The following is a 24,785-nucleotide window of genomic DNA, read 5'->3' on the forward strand; positions in this document are numbered from 1 at the left end:
GTTGTAGATTATCATTATTAAGATAAGTCTCCAGAGATCTATTCATGCTTGTTTCATGTACGATGCTATACTACGTTATAAGCCAATATACTTAGAGGAACAATCCGTTTAGAGTCCACACATAACAGGGAATGTAAGCGTCGCTCGATCTCGACTCGCATGACAATTCACTTTGAAAGGATTTCTGTATTGTGCACTAGATTCACAAACACAGGCGCGCGGCCGTACGTTAGCTGTGCGCCGCGCCGACACGACGCGTCCTCTCACTATGCAATACGCTCGGCTTAAGTAAATTTAACTCGCTACTAATTAAATTCAATTACATTTTATTTACGTAGGTAGGCTTCTAGTTTAGCGAGGATTATTTTGTGAAGCGTCGAATGCCAAAACTAATGAAGGATATTTACAGTTAGAATAACATGTTCACGTTTCATATTTTGTTATTATTTATCTAACGATTTGTGCTGCGTCCTTTTATGTACTTAATCAAAAGTTTTCATTCCTGAGAAAACTAGTTCTCTAAACCTATATTATTGCAACGTTTTATGAAAATTCGTTCAGCTGCTATAAACATACACAATATACAACTTTCACCTTTATATTTTTGATAGCCAAAGAATCATAAACTATTTTCTACCCTAGGTACATACTGAGATATACCATAAATATATCAGCGCAAAGCACCTTATATTGTATATGACTGTTATGTCTGATGCATACGCAATCTGTTAGAGTGAACAATATATCTTTTCTTGTCTTAGATTATATCGAAGGCTTACTTAAATAGTAATTATTTATATTGAAGTTGAAAGCTATATAGCCTAAAGCTCTTAATTATGATATTTAAAGTCGTCTTCTAGACGACCTTACTTTACAAAGTAAAAGCTTTTGACAACAAGTAATTTTTGAATCTCGATACATTTATATTCTTTCATTAAACAAATGTTCTTTAAATTTGGTACCTACCAGTGCTTGGCTACCACAAAACTTTGAATGTTCAAATTAATTGAACATAATCTAAGATCTGTTCATCCAAAATGTCACAATGAGAAATGATTTTCGCTTTTTCTGACAAATAAAAAGTGCTTTTAGGGAGTGTAAACAAAGGGACATGACAAAATACAAATGAGAAGCTTATCTAAGTCCCGTCATTTGTAGGCGACTACAATTTCATAGCGTTTTAATAGAAGTCCAGCCAATAGTAGTCATCTGAATACATCGGCTGCATCAGGCTGATTGAAATAAAAATACTCATTTATGATATCTTATTTAACAATCCATATACAACGTTATTTTTTGTTTATGCGAAAACTGATACACCTATCTAGTATTTTTATGTAAAGAATCTATGTACGAAATTTCAAAACCGTATCATGAAAAATCACAAAGTTATAAGCTTGTTAAGTTACGGGACTGTCCGTAAAAATACATAATCACCACAAAACGCACACATGCCGCGCAACGCGATAGCACTGTGCGCTCGCGCCCGCTATGAACTCGCCGTGACCTTTGTTGTGCGAAAATAAATACCTATTTGTGGTGTCCAACATTCAAAGTTTTTTAGATAATTTTGGGAAAAAATATAACATGGTGTAAAAACTATTGGAATCGATTCAGTTACTGATTCTGAACAAACTATATTCAGGTTTCGCACAAACAAAAAATAACGTTGTATATGTGTTTCTTTTCACGAGTAAATATCGATTCCAAAATTTTTATGAATTGATTTTCTTTAAGCGTTCAAAACTGAATCGTCCATTAACCACCTAAGCTTTCTGAGTCACACGTAGTTTCTGCAAAGGGTTATGACTCAGGCCATAGTAGGAACCTACTTATATATTGCTAAGTTGAATTGCTAATGACTCACCATCGCTTTTTATTAGTAGAATATCGAATAAAAGCTCTGCGTCTGCATATATATAATTTCATAATTACTTCAACAATTTACCCATTAGCATTTCGAATACTGAAAACAATATTTTCGAGTATTTACGAGGTAAAACCTCTACAGTACTCACCATGACAGCGTTGATCTTGAAGTCCATGTGGTTCTTGACTTCGGCTGCGAGCTCTCGCACCAGAAGCAGCCCATCCTTGCGCACCACATCCACGTTGTATTCGTGGTATTTCTGGGTAAAGATAATATTATGTTATTATCACAGATAGATGATTACGGTATTAGGGTTTACGGTTCTTTGAAAATATTTGATAAAATGTGGACTGTTTTAGAAACGAATAACAATATATGAATAATTTTGTAGGTAGTTTTAGGATTTTTAATACCTACAGCCACATTTTAAATAAATTATGAATAAACTGAAGCATTATATTTACAGCCACACTTAATTCATATCAAGATCGTGCTTAAAACGTTTGTTATAGTAGTGATACATTTACAGTCACAAAAAGCCTTATTGTGGCATCATATGAGCATGTGTATGTTTGTATTTTCATATAGACGCAGCGAGAGAAAACCAGCGTACAGGGTAGCGACCACTTGCCGTCATTTATGCACCACGATGGTCGTTATGGCAACATTCCATAAATGGTGTCGGTGGCCAACCTGAACACAAAGTATCAGCCTTTATATTTCAGTATAGTAAAGATATCATGAACTGCAACCGGATTATCTCTCGTCCGCAAATACATATATAACATAACAATAGTTCACAGCAAATAGACTAGTGCAAGTAATATCTGCGTAGAGCACGCGTAATTTAATGCTTTCACGAGCACAGATAAACATTGGCAGGCATGTAGCGTTCGCATAATTTGTGAAAATGACAACAATCGTGTCGCATTCGCGCTACATTACGCGTTGAGTTATTGGTTCCCAACATGGCGGCGCGGCGGTGCGCGGGGCAAACAGCGCGCGACTCGGCCGAGACCTGTCAAATTTAAAAATGGAACGAACACATCCGGAATTTGGCGGATGCTGGCTGCCAAATTATTGTTATTCGGCAGAGGCGCCCGCTCCGTGCTGCCTTGTTATTGAATTTTGGATGTGCCCGATGTCGCCTTTGTTGTACTATCAAATCTAACGAGATGCCTCACTGTGCTTATAATATTTTTATTCGCGTTTCAGCTCACCGCTTAAACAAAACCGCCGCTTATCTGTTGCGGAAACGTGAGCCTGCAATAACAGAGTTAACTCGGAACATCTCTTAGATTAAGGATAGGCGAGGAAATAAAAAGGAATACAGCTTATAGATAGGGGGTAATACATTTTACGGGAAACCAGCTGCCGCTCAGTCAATAAAGTTCGTTTTAAGGGTACCATCGGCGGCGGATGGGAAATGGCGGCGCGCCATAGAGACGTCCGTCCGCTGGCCACGACGACACTCCCCTTCATATTACATTGTCTTCAACGACACCCGGAGATCCCATTTAATCGATAGCCTACTTGAGCTTTAAAATGAGGCAAATGGCTAAGTGAAATCCTTTTTGCACATTACATTTATGTACCTATGTCAGCCAAAACATTTTATTTTTTTGGAATTTCAAAGTCGCATGGAGACTACGGACAGACAGAAATAAAATCAGTATGATTAACAAGTTTGTGTACAATACTAAAAAATAAAACTCTCTTTAATATAAGTTAAATATACCTGTAACTCGGTACCCAGTTTATCAAGGAAAGCTATATTAATTGCGCAAATAGAGTGGCGGGCTAGTTGGAGCCGAATGGCCGAGGAAGGGTCGCGGCCGACGGATATTTGATTTGATCCCTACACATGAGGCCTATTTGTGGAACGCTAGGGCTGCTAACCCCTGACTACGAAAAGGATTCAATTCAATAACTTATAAATTCCAGATTCAACCGTGATATTACCTACCTAACCATGAAAAATCATTTCTACTTAGCATTCACAAAGCATAACTAAAACATTCTCACAAAGCTATTTCAGTTACATGTATTGTGAGAAGCAATGTGTGAAACATTTTGAAAAAAATCAAGAGTTAAAAATACTAAGTAAAAATTAAACAAAAATTGTGCTTACGTGAGTTTAGGGCGTCTCTTGGGAGGGAGAATTTACTGACCCTTGGGCCGTGCCCACAGACCTGCATTATGTACGGACGGGGCCTGTTAATCGTGCCTCGTTAATTATTTTAATGGAAGTAATTTAATAATAACAGACCTATCATCTAAAATGATAAACAATACTAATTGAAATGGATGAACCGAATATGAAAGAAACCGGTTTCCCGCCAATTTGATGCCAGTTGTCAAATGACATCTCGCATGACAAGTTATGGCGGCCAGTACTTTTTTTTTCGTAAAAAGTTTAGTATCAAGTGTTTTTATTTTTAAAATGTTGCAGTTATTTTGTGTCCCATGTTTTGAAAGAGATCGACTTTTTGTTTGAGATTTAATATAAACCATTTCCGATGATCATGATTCACAATCTCAGATACCATACAATATAGTCAGTCATAAACACAGTGTAGTTCAATATCCCACCCCCAATCTCCAATTAACATCAAATCTGGTGGAACATCATCGAAATAGACAATTTATTAGGTGGTGTTGTATTTAATTCGTAATTTAATCGGCAGCCGGTAGGTCGGGAGCGTCGGTCGGCATCACTGCGGCGCGGTTGCATAACGCCCGCGCCCCGGCCGCTGGGACCCCGGACACGTTGGCTAACAAGGAACCTAAATTCAATTAAGGCAGTTAATTTAATCCGCTTTGTGTGTCAACACCACCCTCGCGGACCTATGATTAATCCTATATATTCAACTATTTTGATACATTTTAAGAAGCTACTAAGCCCGCTAAATACTTACTTGTAAGTTTTGTATTACTTGTGTTTCATGTAGGTTAAATACGAAGTGAATTAGTAAATATCATTTGTAAATACATTCGGAGTGGTTTGTTAAAATAATGTGAAGTTTTAGGGTTACTTAGGGCCTAATTACCGCATCGTCTGGTTATTAGATACAATGTACTATCAACACTTTTATCGATTTACATATTACTTTTTCAGGAATACTACTGTTTTTATGCTGGTTATTTTATTTTGTAACATCTTATTTATGTTCACCATAACCAATGTTTGAATAATATTAAAAAAAAACTTTGACATTCAATAAATAAGCTTTAAAATGTATTATGTCACATTAGAAAACAACACAATTCACATAAACTTTAGTCGTTAAAACCATTTCAAGTTATCAACCGATATAAATGAATGCTATCTACATGCCTATATTCAGATCTAGTTACTAAAACTCCAGAATAAAATTGAAAACCTCTTGTCTGTAAACTCCGGCGATTTACGAATAGCTGAATGAATGGAACGCGGAACATTTGGAGGGGTCATCGTCCAACGCCAGCAGTGCTATACCAGCGTAGCTAGAAATTAACTTCATCTGCGAATACGGCTTCCGAGCTGTACTGTACGACACTAGCTCGATCAGAAACTCAATATGTGATCCATGTACCTACGGTATGATGTTGACGTAATTTTGATCATGTTTCATATGATGTCTACGGAAAATAGTAGACCTTTAAAAGCTCTGTATTATCTGATGCGTACAAATTTTAAAGACCCTTATGGGGCAGTTGAATAATCAAGCTATGCTAAACAATATCTGCAAAAACGCGGCGTCATGGTCGCCGGCCGTCGGTCGGGCGTTTCTTGCACGCACCGGACAGGATTTTCCACTCCGCCCGGCCGCATTTGTGCGTATTACGCACAAGGGAACTCCATTTACCAACAAAAAATATGTAGTGAAAAGGGCAGGATCGCCTTTCGTGCTATACAATCCTCAGCGAATTCCAAAACTCGAGCCGATGGGAAATATATTAGGTGGGCGCGCCTCTCAACAGTTCCGAAAGCGGAGCTTACGTGGCCCGCGACCACCGCCATTATTTATTTCTAGCCGAAATAAGTAATGGCAGTGGTCGCCTGCTGCAATCTAATCCGTTCACGCCCTATACGCGCACATACAAATCTACCCATACATCTTAAAATAAAGGAAATATTGATTAAAGTTATCACAGAGAATATTTCTCTAATGGGACGACGGTTGCTCCTTTGTTTCTGTGTGATAAGAGAAACCCTTTGTATGGCGAGAAATTCCATTATGTACCTACATACTATGTTACATATCTAACTGAAACTGCGAATCGATAGTGTTTGAAGTTTGTAAGTAGTCGTATCTGCCGTCGTGTGTTGTTTATTTCTGTTGTAAAATTTTATGTTCAACGTACAAAGCAGATGCAGAGTGAAGAATTCATTGAAATTGTTAAAAATTGAAATGTTAATTAAAACGTTGTTAACATTTTGTTACAAAGTAATTTTGACTTCAAAATGTTTTATTTTTGCAAAAGAATATTTTCCTAGAAAAGGAAATAATTTTAATTATGATGGTACGCAAAGAGGTGATTGAAAGCGGAATTTATTATAAAATAAAGCGTTGTCGTAATTTTTGTGTTTAATATTTTGTTGTAATAACACTTGCTTTGCTTCGAAGAATCAACAAAAGTATCGTTAACTACCATTAATATGAGTTCAATCAATAACATGGTATATTTAAAGTTACAATACAATTTTGAAGTTTTATAGTGTTTTATTGCGATCAATTTTACAGAAATATTGCACAGAGGTTAACTTAGTAGGTACCTGATATTTATCGTACTGTGAATCTGTAGTAAGGTTAATTAAGCATAATATATGATGATTTACTGAAAGAAAACAATTTTTAAACACGTACATGTCTCAAAAGCCCAATGACGCTATTACAAAGACACATAAGCTATATTTTTCTATTTTAAAGTCAGAATACGACCAAAAAGGTGAGTGCCGATATGTAACGCAAGGATGGGCGCTTTTATTCTTTGGCAGAAGTTTTAAAAAGAATGAAAGGTGTTCGTTGCTATTATTGTGGACTACAATGGGCGGGAAACAAACGCTCCCCAGCCAGTACGCACTTTATACCTGTATGAGTTCGGATTTTTTGAGATATATCTGCTGCAGCGCTTGTGGGGAAGTGCTTTTATCTAATTTGAGAACGTTCACTGTTTTACGTTTTTTTTGTTTAGCATACGTTTTATTTCAAGACTTAGGTTATAGCTATAATATATCTGTTTATATTATTTAGAATTTTATAGCAGCGTCATTGAATGAATCAATCAATAAAATGTATTACGCAGGTAATTCACCTCCAGGGACAAAGTATCGTCCCCGCCAATTAAATTTTAATTGCGATGGCTTGCCAAAATGCCAAACTTTGAATACGTAGCAGCGATTAATTAAAAATGTATTACTAATGAAATTTAAGTTTACGAAAGGCAAGACCGAGGACCGAGCGTCTTGGAATTTCATATTCTCGTTAGAATGTCGAGATTGATCGTGCTGGAGATTCATTTCACTGTGAAACTTCATTTTGAATCAGATTATTGCAACGTTGAATGCGTTTTTTAAATATTTTCAGCGCTATTTTATTATTTCTGCATCCGATTTTGAAGCAAACGTAGTATGTGTATCCTTGGCCTAATAATGTTTAATCAACCTCGATGCAACGATTTGAAGCAAAACCAATTTTGTGTACAAGCAAACTACACTGTGTAACAAACACTATGAATCATCAACAAGTTTCAAGGTCCGTAAAATATAACAAAAAATGGATCAATCACCCTACTAGTATCAACTATGCTGAACAACTACCCTCTTCTGAATCGATATCAACGTCTCACTGCTAGATATAAGTTCTATAACGCTACAATAAATTAAGATTACCCCTAATTAAACCCTTACAGTAATTACCTTAATAAAATTAAGAGACGAAGCTTAACAAACTCCGCTAATTTCAATTGTCCACTTGTAATCTTTTGAAGCGAGAGTGTCGCTCCCCGGGCCGGAACCGGCGCGCGGCCACAACTAGCGCACTCTGGCGGACGTTCAGAGTTTAACCTAATTTGATTGTAGACTGAATAGTGAAGGTCTGGACCTTCACGGAGTACTGGGTTTAGGTCGCTCCGTCCCTTTGTCAGATATGGGGCAAGGTAAACAACAGATACTACCGAAGAAATTATGTGACACAACTGTCATAGCCTGCGTTGTGCTCATATGAGTCGGAGTCATAACCCTGTCATAATTGATGATGAAATACTCAATAAAATCAATTGAAAATGATATGTCTTTTATAAAATGATCGCTTTGTTAACCTAACAATTAATTTAATCAACAGAGTAACGACCGCAAACGGTTTTATTATCTGTTGAAGCAAACATTAATAAAGAAACTACATTAGATAGATAGGCACGTAGACTGAACAACAACAATAGAGAAGCTAATAAATATATAAGAAAGTTAATAATATAAATGATTTATTGAAGTGATAGCCGGGGGCGGCAGGTCAGCGGGGTCGATCAGCCCTCTAATATTGAATAAGTTGCGATGGCTAAGTTTCTCGCGAAACATCATATTATTACTTGCGACGGCCGCGATGTACTCTGAATTTAGATTGTGCTATTATAACTGGCAATACGTTACACGCTGTTACTTTTGTTAAGGATTTTCAGTGTTGCGGTAAGAGCTTACACGGAAACTGTAGCCTAGCATTAGATTACTTTAGTTATATTGCATTTTGATATTCATTTTATGTTCGCATTGGCTCATGTATGATTTATAATATTATGTATGTTATGTGCATACCTCTATATGCGTTTGGTTATTATGTGAAATGGAATTATGTAAAGGGAAATATACATTGCAAACGAAAATTCCTGAAAATCATTAAATTTAAATGCAAACATAAATTACCTGTTTTCAAAGGGAATATGTTTAAAACACAAATTGATTTCCAAGTACAGAAAGTCAGTTCCTATTAATATGTTGTACAAGGGTAATAATTACAAATATTTGCTATCATTTTATATCCAAAGGAAAATTGAACTCGATACTTTTATTTCGATGTAATAATATCAATGCTAATATTTATCTGAATAAACATCATATAATATACATATCGATTGCCGAGTGCCTTCATGAGCCAAATGGTGTCTAGACTGAATAAACAATATAACGGAGAAGACGGCTATTGTATTTAATTTTTTTGAAACACCTCCAAGAAGAATCTTATTGTTTGCGAGCTTGTTACTAAGGATTAAATTAAAGAGGTTACTAATACTTCTAGTCTAGACATAATGTTATATTTCATGACTCATACAATAAACACAACTCAGCGTACTCAACATATTAGATACTAATTCCAATGAAGAAGTAAATACTGGAAATTTTCAATTTAAAAACTCCCCAGCCAGAGACAGCCCTAAGAACATAAAAACTAGTAAAAGTCCCCACATAATAAACATTACAAATGGCAACTAATTGAAACCATTAAGCGATCAAGATGCATCGATAAGTGACTAATACCATGCTTTAGTAACAGTCGTTGTATCCCTATCTCTGGTCGGACACGTAACTGGGTCGCGGGATGTGGGGGTGTCTGGGAGTGTCGGGGGGTGTTGGAGGCGCTAGGGGGCGCCACGGGAGCGGACTCGTAGTTTTTGTACGTACGCGTCGGACCGGCGATCCGGCTTACTTGCTACACGCTCTCTCGCCGCCTTCAAGAGAGAAACATCACACGTACTCTCCACGCACGACTCTCAGGAAATGGAAACTTTTTTTTTGTTTTTCAATCCCGATTTTCACGTGAAACTTTTACTACAAATGTCGAGATTGACGAAGAATGTTCTGCAAACTTTCCTACGAATATAAAGCTGTTTGTGTGTCTTTTGTTTTCTTGTGACATAAATATTATAATAATCGTTTACTTACGTTTTGTATTTGATTCATTTTTGTGAAATGCCGGCCAAACTCCCATAAGTCGACACCGAATTTTAGCGCCCAATTCTTGACTCTGCAACAAAAAAAAAAAAGTAAAAATGAAGGCTTACAAATCACTCAATCTGAATTCCAGGAACAAGATTAATATAAAAAATATATATTATAGAACAGAATGAACAAATTCAAACGATTCTCGGAAAAAATTTAAACATTTATCATAAGTCTGTGACGGGGAAGTAAATGTGATCAGGAAAACAGGTTAAGCATTTTTTTCCACTTCGTCAAGCACCCCTTACTCGGTGGGAGCTTACTCGTACAATTTATATTTGTCGCCGCAGCGTACAAATGTATAGCGATTGTCGCAGGATGAGACCAATTTGACGAACGTCTCGGCCGATACCTGTGTCTCTCCCCCCAAGTATTAGCCTTTATTAATAGGATTACTTATAACACTCTTATTTTTTCAACAAAACGATTTAATAACTTGCGACAACTTAGACACTTGTGTATTTCATCTTGAAGTACAAATAAATGAAGGAGGTGCTTAGCTGAAAGTACCTAATAGTATGAAACTTAGTTAAATGTTAAATTCAAGCCAGTTCAGCATTTCTTTTAAGTAGTATTTATGCGAACTTAATAGACTCAGTTGTAAGTATTTATTGACACAATGTCGAACTCTTTGTCAATTGCTATTTATATTTCTGTGATCTTAAAATACACAGTTTTAAAGATACTGTATTCATAAGTTTTAGTGCCATCTTAATGACGACACTCTGCTATTCTCACTTACTCATCTCTCAGAGCTAACCTGTATTAATACCAAAATATAAACTCAAATTTTAGAGCACTTTATTTCACATTTAATATTTCGGTTGACATAGTTACTAATGGCAGTTAAAAGTACTTTAAAATCTATTGGTATCATACATTTATTATTAATAACTTTAAAAATTCAGTCGTGAATGTTGCGTGCCGGTATGATATTAAAAGACCGGCTTAATACTTGATATGTTGGCAAGTCTTACTGTATAATTGTAAAGGTATTTGCTAGTACGTAACATTTTGCCATTCTAAATATGAAAGCCACCCCATAGCTATTTTAAGGTGAAAGCTCCTTAAATATTTTCGGATTAAAATTTATAAGAGCTGGCTTAAAAATTCCAATCTACGTGGAGGAAATTCCAATTTTAATACATAATAAAAGTGCTCTTTCCATCCTTTAGCATTTAGTAGAGCTTAAAGCAGTCTATCTATGCGGGATTATCCCTGTCCTGAGCAGTCCTGTGATGAGAAATCGATGGAGACTGCGCTGCAGCGAGATGAAGTACGAGTTCACGTCTAGACGTCGCCGTCAACCCGCACCCGTCTTCTTAACATTACAATAACTTTCAATCGTTTCATATTTTGTTTTGAAGTTATTATCTGCAATGACTTAACTTTCAAAGTGTATTTCAAACGAGATTGTATTCGATTTTTTAAGGTTTCTGAACCTTGAGTGTATTGATACGATCTCTTTGCTATCGATATAAACAACGTAACAGGGAAGAAAATAATAAGGGTTTCGACTTCCCTGTAGATAGCTAATGGACTGATTTTTTTGTATACTTTATCAAAATGTCTTCGAAGTCGTTTGCAATGTTTTCAGCCCCACCCTTCGCCTTCTTTTATTCATTCCTTTTCTGACCGTATCACGGTCCCCTATCTATTTTTAAAAGATCTCGTTGATAACATAAGTAATAATAAAGGAAATGTAAAAGACGACAACGGCTGAGCGAATTTTTGGGCAAAACTTCGTTCTTATTTCCTTATTCCGTTTCGTTTAATTCAAGTTGCTCCACAATGTCCTCATTAGCAATCAGAGAATGTTTCGCGGGCATTGTTCGCCCAAGTTCGGCCGTCACCGGCACCGGTTCGGAATTTAGAATTATTTTAAACGTTCGTTTGGGTAGCCGGCAGGTGTGCGGCACGCTCCGGCAGCGTCTCCGGCCGTTACCCGGGACACGGCGGAGCGCACGCCATCCTCAACTAATCACTTTTAAGGCTGTTATGACTAGGAGCCAGGTCTTTATTTCAAAATTAGTAATGGTTTCACTGGCATGTCATTTATCAGTGCTATGTTGTACTCTCCTTACGTGAGATAAAACAATTATGTTGCTGTTTTTTCGTGAAATTTAAACTATACGATTAGGTTGCCAAACGGAGAAAAGGGTCTTAACACTGCAGTGATCCGCTTAAAATATCTTGTTACTGTAATCGGTTTAACCGTGGCGCTGAGCATAGGGTTTCGTCGGCCGGGGCGGGGGTAAACCGATTTACGTTTCACCTGAATTTAATATCATTCCTTTGCGTATGACAAATTTCTGTCTAAAATACTGGGACTTAGTCGGAACGTGGGAAAATTGAACCGGAGCAATGGGTGACTTCAAAGCGACCTTTTAAATGACTTATCTAATTTATGATTGCTGTTTAATTAGGGTGGATCGCATCGAGCTCCGTTTAATTTATTAAACAAGAAACGATGAAGTGTGTTAAAAGAAGCGCTGCTTACATTCTCACCCTCCCTGTTTTGCAGAAAGTGTTGAATAGCTATTGTTATGGACGGCTAATCTGTGAATATTTAATAGATCGATAGGGATTGTGAACAGGCGTTTGAGAGTGAAAGTAAATTAATTAGAGATAGAAAGCGATGATATCTGTGTTGCAGCAAGTCGATAACGGTTGTTTTATTAATCAGCGTCGGCGAGTGCTGGCAGACAGGGTGTCAGACGCGCTGCGCCCTTACGTAAGGCAGCCTCCGTAGTACGCGGCCGGCCCGCGCCCCGCGCCCCCCTCCCCCCGGCCCGCGCCCCGCCCGCTCCCGCCGCGACACCCTCCGCCCCGCTCTAGATCAATACCGGAGCCGGCGCCTTTGACATGTGCCCCGCGCCGCGTGCCGCTCTGCAAATATTTACGTTGTGGAAACAGATCATAACTATTTCATTTGCCTGTTGGTACGGCGCCCGCGACACGACAACAATCATAAAAACCAATTTAATTGACAAAACGTCTAATTTATGTCTCAATTACTTTAACCTGATTGCCTTTTTCAACTGTTTGCTTTAAGCGTTGAGTGATTTAATTAACGCTTTAATAGCACACTCGCTCAACACTTATATCCTATAACAGTCATTTCAATTCAAATTAACTGTTATTTGGTTCAATCAGCGAGTAAATTTAACTAAAACGTTGATACCGAATGTGGTGTCGGCCAATCATTGATAAGCCGCAACCCAACAGATAAATAAAACACTCTAAATTAATTTATACTCAGGATTAACTACATGGGTACACCATAATTTTTAATTGAAACGTTTATTTGGTATAATAATAGTTTATATTTTAGATAACAACTTCAACGTTCACTATCTTTCCTCTACAGTTACTGGAAAATGTTGGGAGAAAACTCTTTTTGTAACAACTTTATGTTAATTGTGTAGATTCATTTACTATAATATCTTCATTTCACTTATAATACTGGAGCTTATTTATATAAAAAAGGTCATAACTACTACAATTCATAAATAATTAACTGTCAGTGAAAAAGTATTCACCCTTTACCCGCATTGAATGTCGCACTCGCTACAAAGTGCACCGGCGGCGTAGTACATCGACTGCTACGCGAGATGCTACGAGCTACGAGCTACGAGCCTACCCCGCTTGTGCAAATTGTCTACGCTTCTACGAAACAGTTAATTGAGTTACGATTGTAACTAGCGCGGAATTTAATACTGCCATTAAAGGCTGTGCTTTTATATTAAAGCTATTACACTTTCTATGTGTATAGTAAGTAGTTTTCTATGTTACGCATGAGAAATAATAGTAAATCAAAGAACGGTTTGGTCGATAGCTAAGATTTTGAACCTTGTATTTTTTGCACCTGATTCGATTTAAATCGTATATCTGTTGTGTACCAGACAAAATAAATTAAATAATTTTGGTATATTATATAATGATAAATTTAATAATTGGGGTTTCAGTTTGGCACACAGATAGTCTAGCTAGGGTTTAAAAAAGGATTTAGGCACCTTGTCATCCAAGTGCGCGAGCTAGATGCTTTTGGAACCGCTAGGAAAAACTAGCAATGTACTAGTAAATAACATTATCTTCAGCAAGCAAGTTCGCATGAGTCCTTAGAAACAAACTGCAACAGCAAAGCACTCAGTACGAATAAACTTCAAACTGCATTTGCGCGTTTTTCCTTAGCGATGTTTAAAACTACTGGACAAGTTTTAATGGAACTTTCATTTATATTATCCTTGAGAGCTTGAACCGGGCTATATGATTACGTCTAGAGAAACTTTTGTGATCAATCTCGGGAACTAAGCGAGCGACGCGGCTTTTATGATCATTTTACTACGCAAACGTAATCAGGTATACTTTATACACAAGGTTTTTAAATACGGATTATAATTAATTAAATAAATAAATATTATTCACATAATGTATTTTAAATTGGGTCAGGATGGGTTCACTATATCAAGGAATTATTAAGTAGCAGTATTACTAATACTGAAGAAACTTTCCTAAAAAAAGTATTCTATTTAAAAAATCGCCAACGCAGATTTCATCGTTAGAGCAATGAAGGTTTTGCGTTGGTGTATTAAGGTACTAACTATAGAAAGGTATTTCTCAAAAAACTTTTTCCAAATATTGCATCAAGCGACAACCGCTGTAATTTAAGTAAAAAGCAAATTATTTCAAGATATATTTTGTAAATGTGTGGGTGTTGACAGCATTCATCTCAATTAAATTTAAATAATTAATTTGCTAAAATATTAGCTTAAAACATCAAAAGTCGTACAAAGTCACGAGGTAGCTTTACTTTATAAAGTCAAACCTGAGTGTCTGGGCTCATCAAGCTTGATTTTATTATAATATTTGATGAGACTATCTACATACATTCACCTGTGGTTTTGTGATATGTGTGCTCATTTTAAATTGAAAAGAAAAGTCTAAAAAACCTGGTAAAGGTTGATAAAAGTAGGTATTATAGGGTGATGATGGGCGGTCTTATCGTGAAAGTGAACTTCTGCAGACAGCCGTTATGCATTGAATAGCCTTGAACTCTGTACTGCAATGCGCTTCTTTGATAACAGGCAACAGTTCTTACGTGTATCTAAAAAGCCAACTATTTTTGTCTTAGAAACATGTTGCAATTTTTATTTCATAATATACACATATTTACATTAGCACGAATGAACCTTGAACTAATCGCATATACATACAGCTAAGAACTAATAAAGCGTGTCAAAAAATTGGTCCTTATTGTTATTACTTGTTCAGAAATATTAGATATCGAAAAACATTTGACAAAAAGTCGTACTTTTATTTCTAAATCCGAAAATAGAAATCCTACAATACTTTCAGATTTTCATTATTATAAATGTCAAAATACTTGAGCAACAATTTTGCTGAAGCTAAGTTTAGTTTGAAAAGGCAAATTGACAAACGCGTTATTTTGGAAACTGTGGCTACAGGGAATTAAGGATCTATTTATAATTGGCGAATCATCTGAGTGTGACCTTTGGCTTCTACCCTCGGGCTTAGGTCACATCTATGTAATATATTAAACAGATTTCAGACGTTTATAAGATTAGGTCCATCTTAATTGGTGAGCTGTAGAACATGGGCACATTAATTGGTTGATCCTACTGACCACAGGATGATGTGAATCAACTTTTATTTATATTGCAGTATTTTTGTAATTATCCAAAGATTAATACAACTTATAAAATTATTTATTTTATATAGATTGCTTCCCGCGGTCCCACCTGCTTCCCAAGGGAACTACTTTCTCAGGCTTTAAACTGTGTACCAAATATCATCAAAATCAGTTTAGTAATTTTGACTTGCAAGTAGGGCAGACAGTGTTACTTTCGTATTTATGATATTAAGTTAGGATAACCATGGGACCACCAATAATTGACTTGCGACTTATATTTAAAGCCTGACGGGACTTTTGTCTAGTAGTAAAACAATATAAAGGCCGATGAAGTAAATAGAATGACCGAAATATCAGTACCCAATTTAACCAATAAATAAAATATTCCGTGGGAGCCAACATTAACCGTTCGGCCTTACGCCCACAGCTCTTTACCCGTTTCATATTTGAGTGGTGAGAGCTGCACAAATGCGCTTACATCGCGATTCGCTGAACTATGACCGTATCTCATATAAGCTATTGTTTACAACGGCTCGGCGCGGCTCGCCTGTAGCCCACGTGTTGCTTACAAACGACCTCTAGTGGTCAAGACGCTGCTGTCACGTACAATGGATGAATGTCACTTGTTTTATGTTGGGTGGCCATAGTTTGGACACGTGAATCTTCAGTGTTAGAATATTTTCGACACAAAGATCACGTTTTTCAAGAAGTACCTGTATTTCGAAAACTACTACTACTAAAAACGCAATATATGCATGTATTACTTTATGTTTCGTTTAAAAATACCATCAATTGTCTGATTCACCATCCATATAGCAATATTGGATCAACCTTGAAAAATTACTCCCAATTAAAACCCATATGGCAACAATGACACAAAATAAACCCGAGATAAAACAAGTGAAGATCATAGTACATAGTAGTAATAAATATAGGACGCCTATGTTCCCAGCTCGGTAAAATCTCAAGAGATAACGACACCAGTTAATTTAACATCGCCCGAGGCATGTGTACAGTTTAAAGATAGTAATAACGTTGAAGCAGCCTCGCTTTGAGCTTTTCAAACTATTTACTAGACGTTTCTTCTTAGTCATATGTCCTATATACGTTATTACAGATTACTTTATGCTCATGGAGGATAGTGGTGCTTAATATTCGACTTGGTATCTAGTGAAACGCTATGGTTGTGTAAAGCAAACATTGAATTCAAAGTTATCTTAAAACACTCACTTCCATCTCGTTTTTATGACTGAGTCAGGAATCAAACTAAGGTTCGTATGCTCAGTTTCTTAGTAAACCAATTAAGAGAGCTGCAGATATGCAACCATCTCAAGTATTACGATGTAGGAGTTTATCAATAAAACCTCAACAGTTCCTTATTCAGGATTGATAATTCCTCCATACAATTACGAAGCCCACAATTCAGGCTAATCAAGCTTCGTCCGTATATCTATTGTTATTGGATCCGTATTAAAGATAGAGACACGTATACTAAACTCGAATTATCTAAAATCAACCTCAATAATTATATAGGTGTATAATAGTTGTCTATTAATGTGCATTGTCTAAGTGCATCTTGACAGGTAATCAGTAAAGGTGAACGAAAACATTTGAAGAAACCTGAACTTTAGTCTCAAAGAGCCAGTGAAAAAGAAGGTTACCTTTTTTGTAAGAGAATAGACATACCTTTTCTGAATTGAGATAATAAAAAAGCTGATGATGATGAATACGCAAACACGATTACAAATGAAACCAAAACACGTGTCAAAAGTTCTAAAATATGTATTTTATGGATTTACATAAATAAGTGCTGCAATAGCTGGCCTTGGTGAATTTAGATAAGTTTCAGAACAGACGGAAACCCTTATCAGTATCTATAATTTCCTTTCATATTAGCAGAGTGTTATCTGTTTCTATAAACAGGGTGTTACAAAAACGTAACGTACGTGTTACGGAATGAGTTTAATTGGTTTAAATGTTCATTAATATCTAGATGAAATCTGTTTATAGTACCTATTAATAAAAAGAATAGTGGTGCTGTATTATTTAAAAGATCCCGAGTACTATTTAAAAGAACATCCTCCTTTTTGGGAAGTCAGTTTAAAAACAGTTAAGATTTTCATCACTTTTTTAAATTATTTACTAGCTCAGAGTGTGTGTGTGCTCTATCCTGTATGATAAGACTTGAAACTTCATACTTTTTAAATTTTATTTTTTAATACAATTTAATAGAATGCAGGTACTACGTGTACAGTACGAAGCTAATAGAGTTTGTTTGCTCGTGATCGCGGCTCCGGCCTGAGCTTGCTGTTTTTTTGATTTCGTTTAATCTTCACATTTGCATTCTTAATATAAAAAAAGATTTTCTCCCCTCCCATGTGTGGAAATTGAATGAAACTCCCACGTCGTTCACACCAATAGAAGAACCCCCATTCGTATAATGATGGGTCCAAATTGATATCATTATTTGAAACGAAAATACATTATAAATGTAAAGAATTAGATAAGCGTTAGATAACCATATTTTAAGCTCTTTATCCAAAGACGCCATTTGCTTTTTGTAATACATCTACTACTCCATCATGCATTTTCAGTGCAACTGAAACTATTGAAGGAGTATTACACTAAGAAAAATCTAAAAATGTTCAACTTTGAAAAGAACGAGCGCCGCAAAACTAAACTGATTTTACCAACACCTAGGATACAAATGTTTAAAAATAGCCCAGAATACCGAAGCATTCAAATCTACAATAAGTTACCTGAAAGCATCCGTTCCACCGAAACCCTAGGCATATTCAAAGCTAGACTTAAGTTACTACTGTTAAAAAAATGCTACTATAGTGTACAGGAATACTTAGAAGATAGAAGCTTAAAATAATAAATAACCACCTCTAGATATAATTTAATTTGTTGTTTTAAATGTATTATAAATAAAAACAAAACAGTATTATGTCGTTCCTAAAACATTGTGCAATAATAGTAGATATAATAATTAAGATAATAAACTAAAACTACTGTCATATACCTAAGTAGATGTAAGCTTAACTAATAATTAATTCTAGATATTGTTAACTTCTTATAAATTAATGTAATATATATATATATTTATAGTTTAAGTCATTATTATAATACTTTAGTTTTAAGTTAATTTGCTGCGCCCTAACAGGGTAATGTGTACCTAGCATAAGATGCATCTGTATACATTTTGCAATAAATAAATAAATAAATAAATAAATAAGTTGAGAAAATACTCTTAAGTAAGAAATTTTGAACATGTTGAAAAGTCTTATAGCGCAAGATGAACGAAATTGGCAGACTGTAAACTTCATACAGCATGCATGCGAGCTTTCTAATTAATTAATTATCTTTACTGGCAACCCCTCCACAAATACGAATACACATCGTAATACAGATTAATGTACCAGCCCAATACATTTAATCAGTGGCACGGATACGTAATTACTTTAACCGGAATTCCTCGTTAATAATTCAAAGTTTTTACAACCGCTCCACTGTATGAGTGGCGTGGGGACCTTCTATGCCACCATTTATCACGAATTGATCCATCTCCGAACTTCCGACTGTCACTTGTGAACTTTTTCGTTTAGCAAATCGTTGCGTTGGGACTACGAAACGTCAATATTAAATTCTGCTAACATTGCTCTTACATTTCGAATTAAAATTAACTAAGTACTTTAGTAACACTTAAAAATGAAATTACACTTAATAAAACTAGATCGGAATATTAACGCCTTACGCAACAGTTAACAAATTAACGAAATTACGTAAACAACTAGAGTGTTTACATTTTGTTTGTGTAAGTTAATTGGGAGTTAATTTTTGACGTAAATGTTACGTGTGTAAGTCACAGTTATAGGGCCTTAGGAGTAGCGGGGGCATAAGCTTTCGCGGTTGGATGTGGTTCTGTAATTGGCTGTCAATAAACTGGTTGGGTATGCGGAGCACGTCCTGCCCTACATACCACTGCAGGAGGCCTTGCAACATATGGACCCTGGCCACCACGATTACAAGGTTTTATTAGAGATCAACCCTCAAGGGAAAGATTTGAATTTGGCAGTTATTTTCGAATTTGTTAGATATTTTTGTGATTGAAGTGGTGAATTAAAATGCAATTAAAATAACAACTAAACCTACCAGCGAACCTGTTCCAATCGATTATTATTGCAACTTTGACACATTTTCGACGAATGCATATTTTTTAATGACATTTCAAGCTCACCTCCGCCATTTTATTATGAGCAAAAAATCAATTGCAATAAAGTAATAAATAATCACTTTGCTTCAATTATTTCGTTTTAAACATTGTTCTGTTTGACTTTTGTGGTGAAAGTCATATTTAATTGATAGTTTCTATTGAATCATTAGGGTTGCCGTGAAGCCACTTCGCTTTACTTAGATTGGGAGGGTGGCTTCACCCCTGCTGCTATTAAATAACGATCGGTATCTTCCAATTTTTGGAAGAAACAGATCAGATACAGTTCATAAAAACTTTAAATGTGTATAAATAATATTAATCAAAATTAAAATGAATTCCCATTTTCAGATGATTATTAATCACCTCCGGAAATATACGAAATATTCATTTTAGCCATGAAAGTTAGGCGCTCCATATCCGTTCCTATTCAGGAATTATATTTATTTAATTACAGACATAGTTCAGGCAGGTAAATTAAATGCAGTCTCAAATAAAAAGTACCAAGTAAAGTAAATTAAGTATATTAAAAATAATAGCATTATGAAAACATGAACCTAACTACGGAATGAAAGCAGAAAAATACCTACTTTCTAAAGTTAACAATCTTACTCGGAAACTTTTTTACCTAATGCTGAAGGTAAATAAATGACTAAAATATAAAAAAGTAGGCAGATAATGATATGTATTGGCCATAATGTGTGGTATTACATCCGACGAACTAATGGCAGCGTGTCATTTGTATTTATATAGTCTATATTGAAACTTAAAATTACATATAATAATATGATACATATCGTTTTTACATGACCAATCATCATTATTGTTTGGTTAAAAGCAATATCGGATCTAGTTTGTTGTATTGTTTAAATCAGTTTCTATGGTTTAGTTTGATTAATTTAAATCTTCGTTTTTTGTGCTCTAAATAAAGTACAGTAATGCGCTGTGATTAATTGAAGGTATTGGTTATTAGTACAGAAGTGTTTAGGATTGAATATGTTTGATGTACAATATGCAACTTTATAGTAAAAGGTTTTCGATTGGATTCTACGACGACTTCCCTTCCTTCCATCTTCCATCTATTCCTTCCATCTTGATTTTCTCCCGGTTAATTGCAATATCTCTGTCTTTATTTCTCTACGTTCAAAACAAGTGACTGCACTAAAAACCTTCCGAAAAAATGAACATGTAGTGTAATGATTAAGAGAAATGGTGGTAGAAGTAGACTCGTTTCATTTTGTAGATAGCTTATCAAAAGTTAATTAGAGAATTATAATTAGAGAATAGTATGTATTTGTAATTCTTTCTCTTATGTAATTACCAATTCTCTAATAAACTCTAAAAATACCTTTCAAAACATTGCAGGTCTAGAATCTTTATACCATAATAATGAACAAATGAACTATGGAATAATGACCTGACGTTGTCTATGTATCATCATAAAAATTACAGGAAAATGTGATGCGAATTTCGCAACAGGTGAACAAATAATATGATTTATGTACGGTGAAGGCAGGCAACCATGCTTGTGTGCATTGCTGTGTGTTCGTAAATTTTATATCGTACGTAAGCGAATTAGCTGTTAAAAGGTCCCACTGCGTTTTGAATTACATCAAATTGCATTTATTTTAGAAAAAATAATGAAATTCATTAACTTTATACATATACATTTTGTAGTTTGCTATTAAATTTGACCTTAACGTGTTTAACCAATTCTATGTTTGCAATGAGTTTTAATTGTGATACTTATTAGTACTACAGTAATGGGTAATCTAACCAGACTCTCATAGGGTTGTTGCGTTTCCCTATATTTGGAATTCTAATTATGTGTATAGGTGAAATGTTAATTAAATTACTCTGAAGAGCTCTCATCGATATCTTATATTATAATTCAAAGTAAATCTCGTCGTTTCATTTATTTGATAAACTCATGTAAGTTAGGTATCAAGTCGATGGGGCTAGAAAGAATGTTACTTGTGGGATGACAGCAGATGATGTTCTCCTAGCCGATTATCGGCTACGGCGGCTGTTCTCATGTAAGGAGATTAGCCAACTGCGCAGGACATATTATAGTGCACGAGCATTTGCGCAGACACAGGTGCACTCACTATTCCTTAACTCTCATAGCCCGATGGGACGGCAATCCGACACGACCGGAAAGAGATCAGGCGCAGGACCGACATTTACGTGCTCTCCGATGCACGGGTGTATCAATCACCACCTTCCAGGCTCCGGGCTGCTATGTGAAAGTCTTCTAAAACCCACAAAGCGATTTCGGCCCGACTCGGGAATCGAACCCGAGACCTCGTGCTCAGCAGCCGCACTTGCGACAGCTAGACCAACGAGGCTTGTGACAGCAGATAGAAGAGTATTGAAAGAGAAAACATACCGCGCTTACGGCTTACCTCAAATAAGATTGGGATAGAGGCAGGAGGATGATGATGATGAAAGTTAATTATTAAATAGTGCAGAAACATAGTATACATATGTATAGAAAATATTTCTGCATTTAAGAAATAAACTTTTGACCCTTCTTCAAGGTGTCCTTGAAGAGGTCTTAGATGTCGGCCATTCACGTAATCGAATGTATTAGCAGGTAAAATTTTATTTGGAACGTGTTCAGTTCTGGCTGACTAACAAAGCTTGGGAAATACTACCTTAATTCTGATAGCCTATGGTAGTTATATAAGATATCATATAAGTAACTGTCGTTTTTATTGCTTAGATATATGTATAAGTGGATGTATCGGAATCGGACACTATGAATTAATTTACATAGGTACCTGATTTGTTACTTCAAAGGCTTGACAATTGACATACCTACCTACTTCTATGAGTGCGATTTACATGTATCCCACGTTAAGAGAACTATAACATTTCAGGCAATGATTCAATAAACCATAAGTTAGAAGCTATCAAAGTTTGTGACTTTAAGGCATTTGTTAATTCTCCAAATCAACGCCCACGTAATCTATTCTTCTTCTTAATCATTGTCACGTTGTAAGGATATCACCTACGCATAATTCCTATTGCTTCTCATTAACCAGAGTACTACGATACATTGGAGTAAAGCGTGGGCTACACGACCGATTACTACAATGTTTTTTACACATAAGTAGGCCCCCACGCTACATTTCATAATATTGGTATATCATAGAGCGATGATCTTTGCATTCATAAATGCAGGATACATTATTCGTAGATAGTAGAAACGCTTTGACAATCTGATAGACTTTATCAAAGATCCAATGTCAAATGTACGTGTACGTAAACTATAGACTATAACTTTTCAGGTAACAGCAATTCTAGTAATTGTAGGCCACATTCGCTACTGAAAACAAGTTACGTAGGATTTCAGGTATAACAAGTAAGATCTGTCTTGGTTGTGTAACTTTTCACCATGAAAGAAATTTGGTAAATTATAAGTAGATGTTGAAATGAAATTCATTCCATGTATAAAAGGTACAATACTGAAAAAGGTCTACGCGAAGAATAATTATAATGCTCGGATCCATAATGTAATAAACTTAGATGATAAATTAATCAAAGTACGTAAGTAGATTACAATAATAAGCTTGTTATCTTCTATGAACATGACACAGTGTTAGCAATAAGCTATTAATATTGTTAATTGATAATTAATTTTATCTTATTACTAGAACTTATTACTACGAGATATTATTAAATGTCAGTGCTCTACAAATCCAGTGTGGGTACAAGACATGTAAGACTAGGTTAAAGCGGTGACTTACTCATTGTGCGGGATGTCTTCGAGCTGGTTGGCGAGCGCGGCGGCGGCGAGCAGCGCGAGCAGCAGGCCCAGCGGCCTCCGCGGACACATGCCGGCCATCAGCGCCATCGCACTCCCCACATGACAAGGGCACACGACAACCGACACAGCACTGACCGTTCCTACATAGAAGCACACACCGTTCGCACTAAACTCTCCCGACAGTGTCACACAGGGCGTACGTTTGTGCTTGAGTCATCGAGTGGTAGTGTCAGGCAGGTTAGGGACCGGTGTCGTGCGGGCGGGCCGCAAGCGAGGACAAGCGTGTCGCGCGCCAAGCCGCCCCGCGCACACCCCGCGCACCCCGCCCCGCAGCCCCGCGCCCGCACTGACGCTGCGCGCGAATCATACGCCCAATAACGCAGCGGCCTACTACTTATTACTGAGATTTATTTGCTCATACATAGGGTTGATGGTCAGCGACCGAGGCGAACGTCTCGAGCCCTTCTACGACAACATCCGGCGTAGTACTCGCAGCAGCGCGAGGCACGTGGCGCGCAGCAGGGCGGCTGGGCTGCAGCGAGCTGGCTCCGGAGCTGGTGCCGAGCTCGCTGGCGAGGGGAGCTGGTGGCGCGAGGAGCTGCCGGCCGCGACACCGGCCGCCACGCACATGCGTGGGCAAGGCGCCAGGAAATCCTTTATTGATTCCCGCGCTCCCGCTTTCTAAGGAATGTCGCAGGCGTTGCTACCGCCAAAATTTCACCCTCCCACTATTATAATTTGAGTTAAGCGGATCACTGTACGCTCCATAGATTGTTTTCGTTACATTTAACGAATTTAAGGGATTTTCCTTTAAAGAAGATATTAAAAGAATTAAATTTTGTACGAACGACGAGGGTCAAAAGTTTAATTTTTCAATTTTAAGACTTCGTTGTAAGTAATTGTTATACGATTTTGGGACTCGTTTGTTTTCCTCTTTGACCACATTACTGTTTTAAGCTTACATACACAGAAAGCTGCAGAACACTTATATATAACGTTTTAAGAGTAGGAACCCATTAAGGACAAACATCCCTACGCGCGTTTGAAGGCTCAGGTAGTCTAGATTGCACCTGGTTGTTACTTACGCAACGCTCACTAGCCTGTTACCGATGGCAAGGGGTAAAACCGGCTCCCTTCATCTAATTGGATACTTCAGAGTTTTCACTTAATCGTATCTATCTGCCTACATGCAATGCATGGTTCTATTCTAACTTGTAACTTTTGATAACTAACTTCGAAGACGAAGTTATCGTTTAAGTAGCTATGTAGTTGTGAACTTGTAATACATGATGGTTTATTGAT

The 24,785-nt window shown here is 36.6% G+C and overlaps 1 protein-coding gene across 1 annotated transcript in view; it reads right to left on the reverse strand.

The window, feature by feature from the left end:
* The window catches only part of LOC124633275 (voltage-dependent calcium channel subunit alpha-2/delta-3), a 54,526-nt gene extending 30,780 nt beyond the window's left edge, over positions 1 to 23,746 (reverse strand). The window contains exons 1-3 of the mRNA XM_047168454.1: positions 23,464 to 23,746; positions 9,789 to 9,870; positions 2,019 to 2,129 (exon numbers count right to left, since the gene is read on the reverse strand). Coding sequence (XP_047024410.1) covers positions 2,019 to 2,129; positions 9,789 to 9,870; positions 23,464 to 23,570 — 300 coding nt within the window. The 5' untranslated portion in view covers positions 23,571 to 23,746. The remainder of the gene's footprint in view (positions 1 to 2,018; positions 2,130 to 9,788; positions 9,871 to 23,463) is intronic.
* Positions 23,747 to 24,785: the final 1,039 nt, after the last annotated feature.

The sequence above is a fragment of the Helicoverpa zea genome, chromosome 1 (assembly GCF_022581195.2).
Source record: "Helicoverpa zea isolate HzStark_Cry1AcR chromosome 1, ilHelZeax1.1, whole genome shotgun sequence".
NCBI classification, from domain to species: domain Eukaryota; kingdom Metazoa; phylum Arthropoda; class Insecta; order Lepidoptera; family Noctuidae; genus Helicoverpa; species Helicoverpa zea.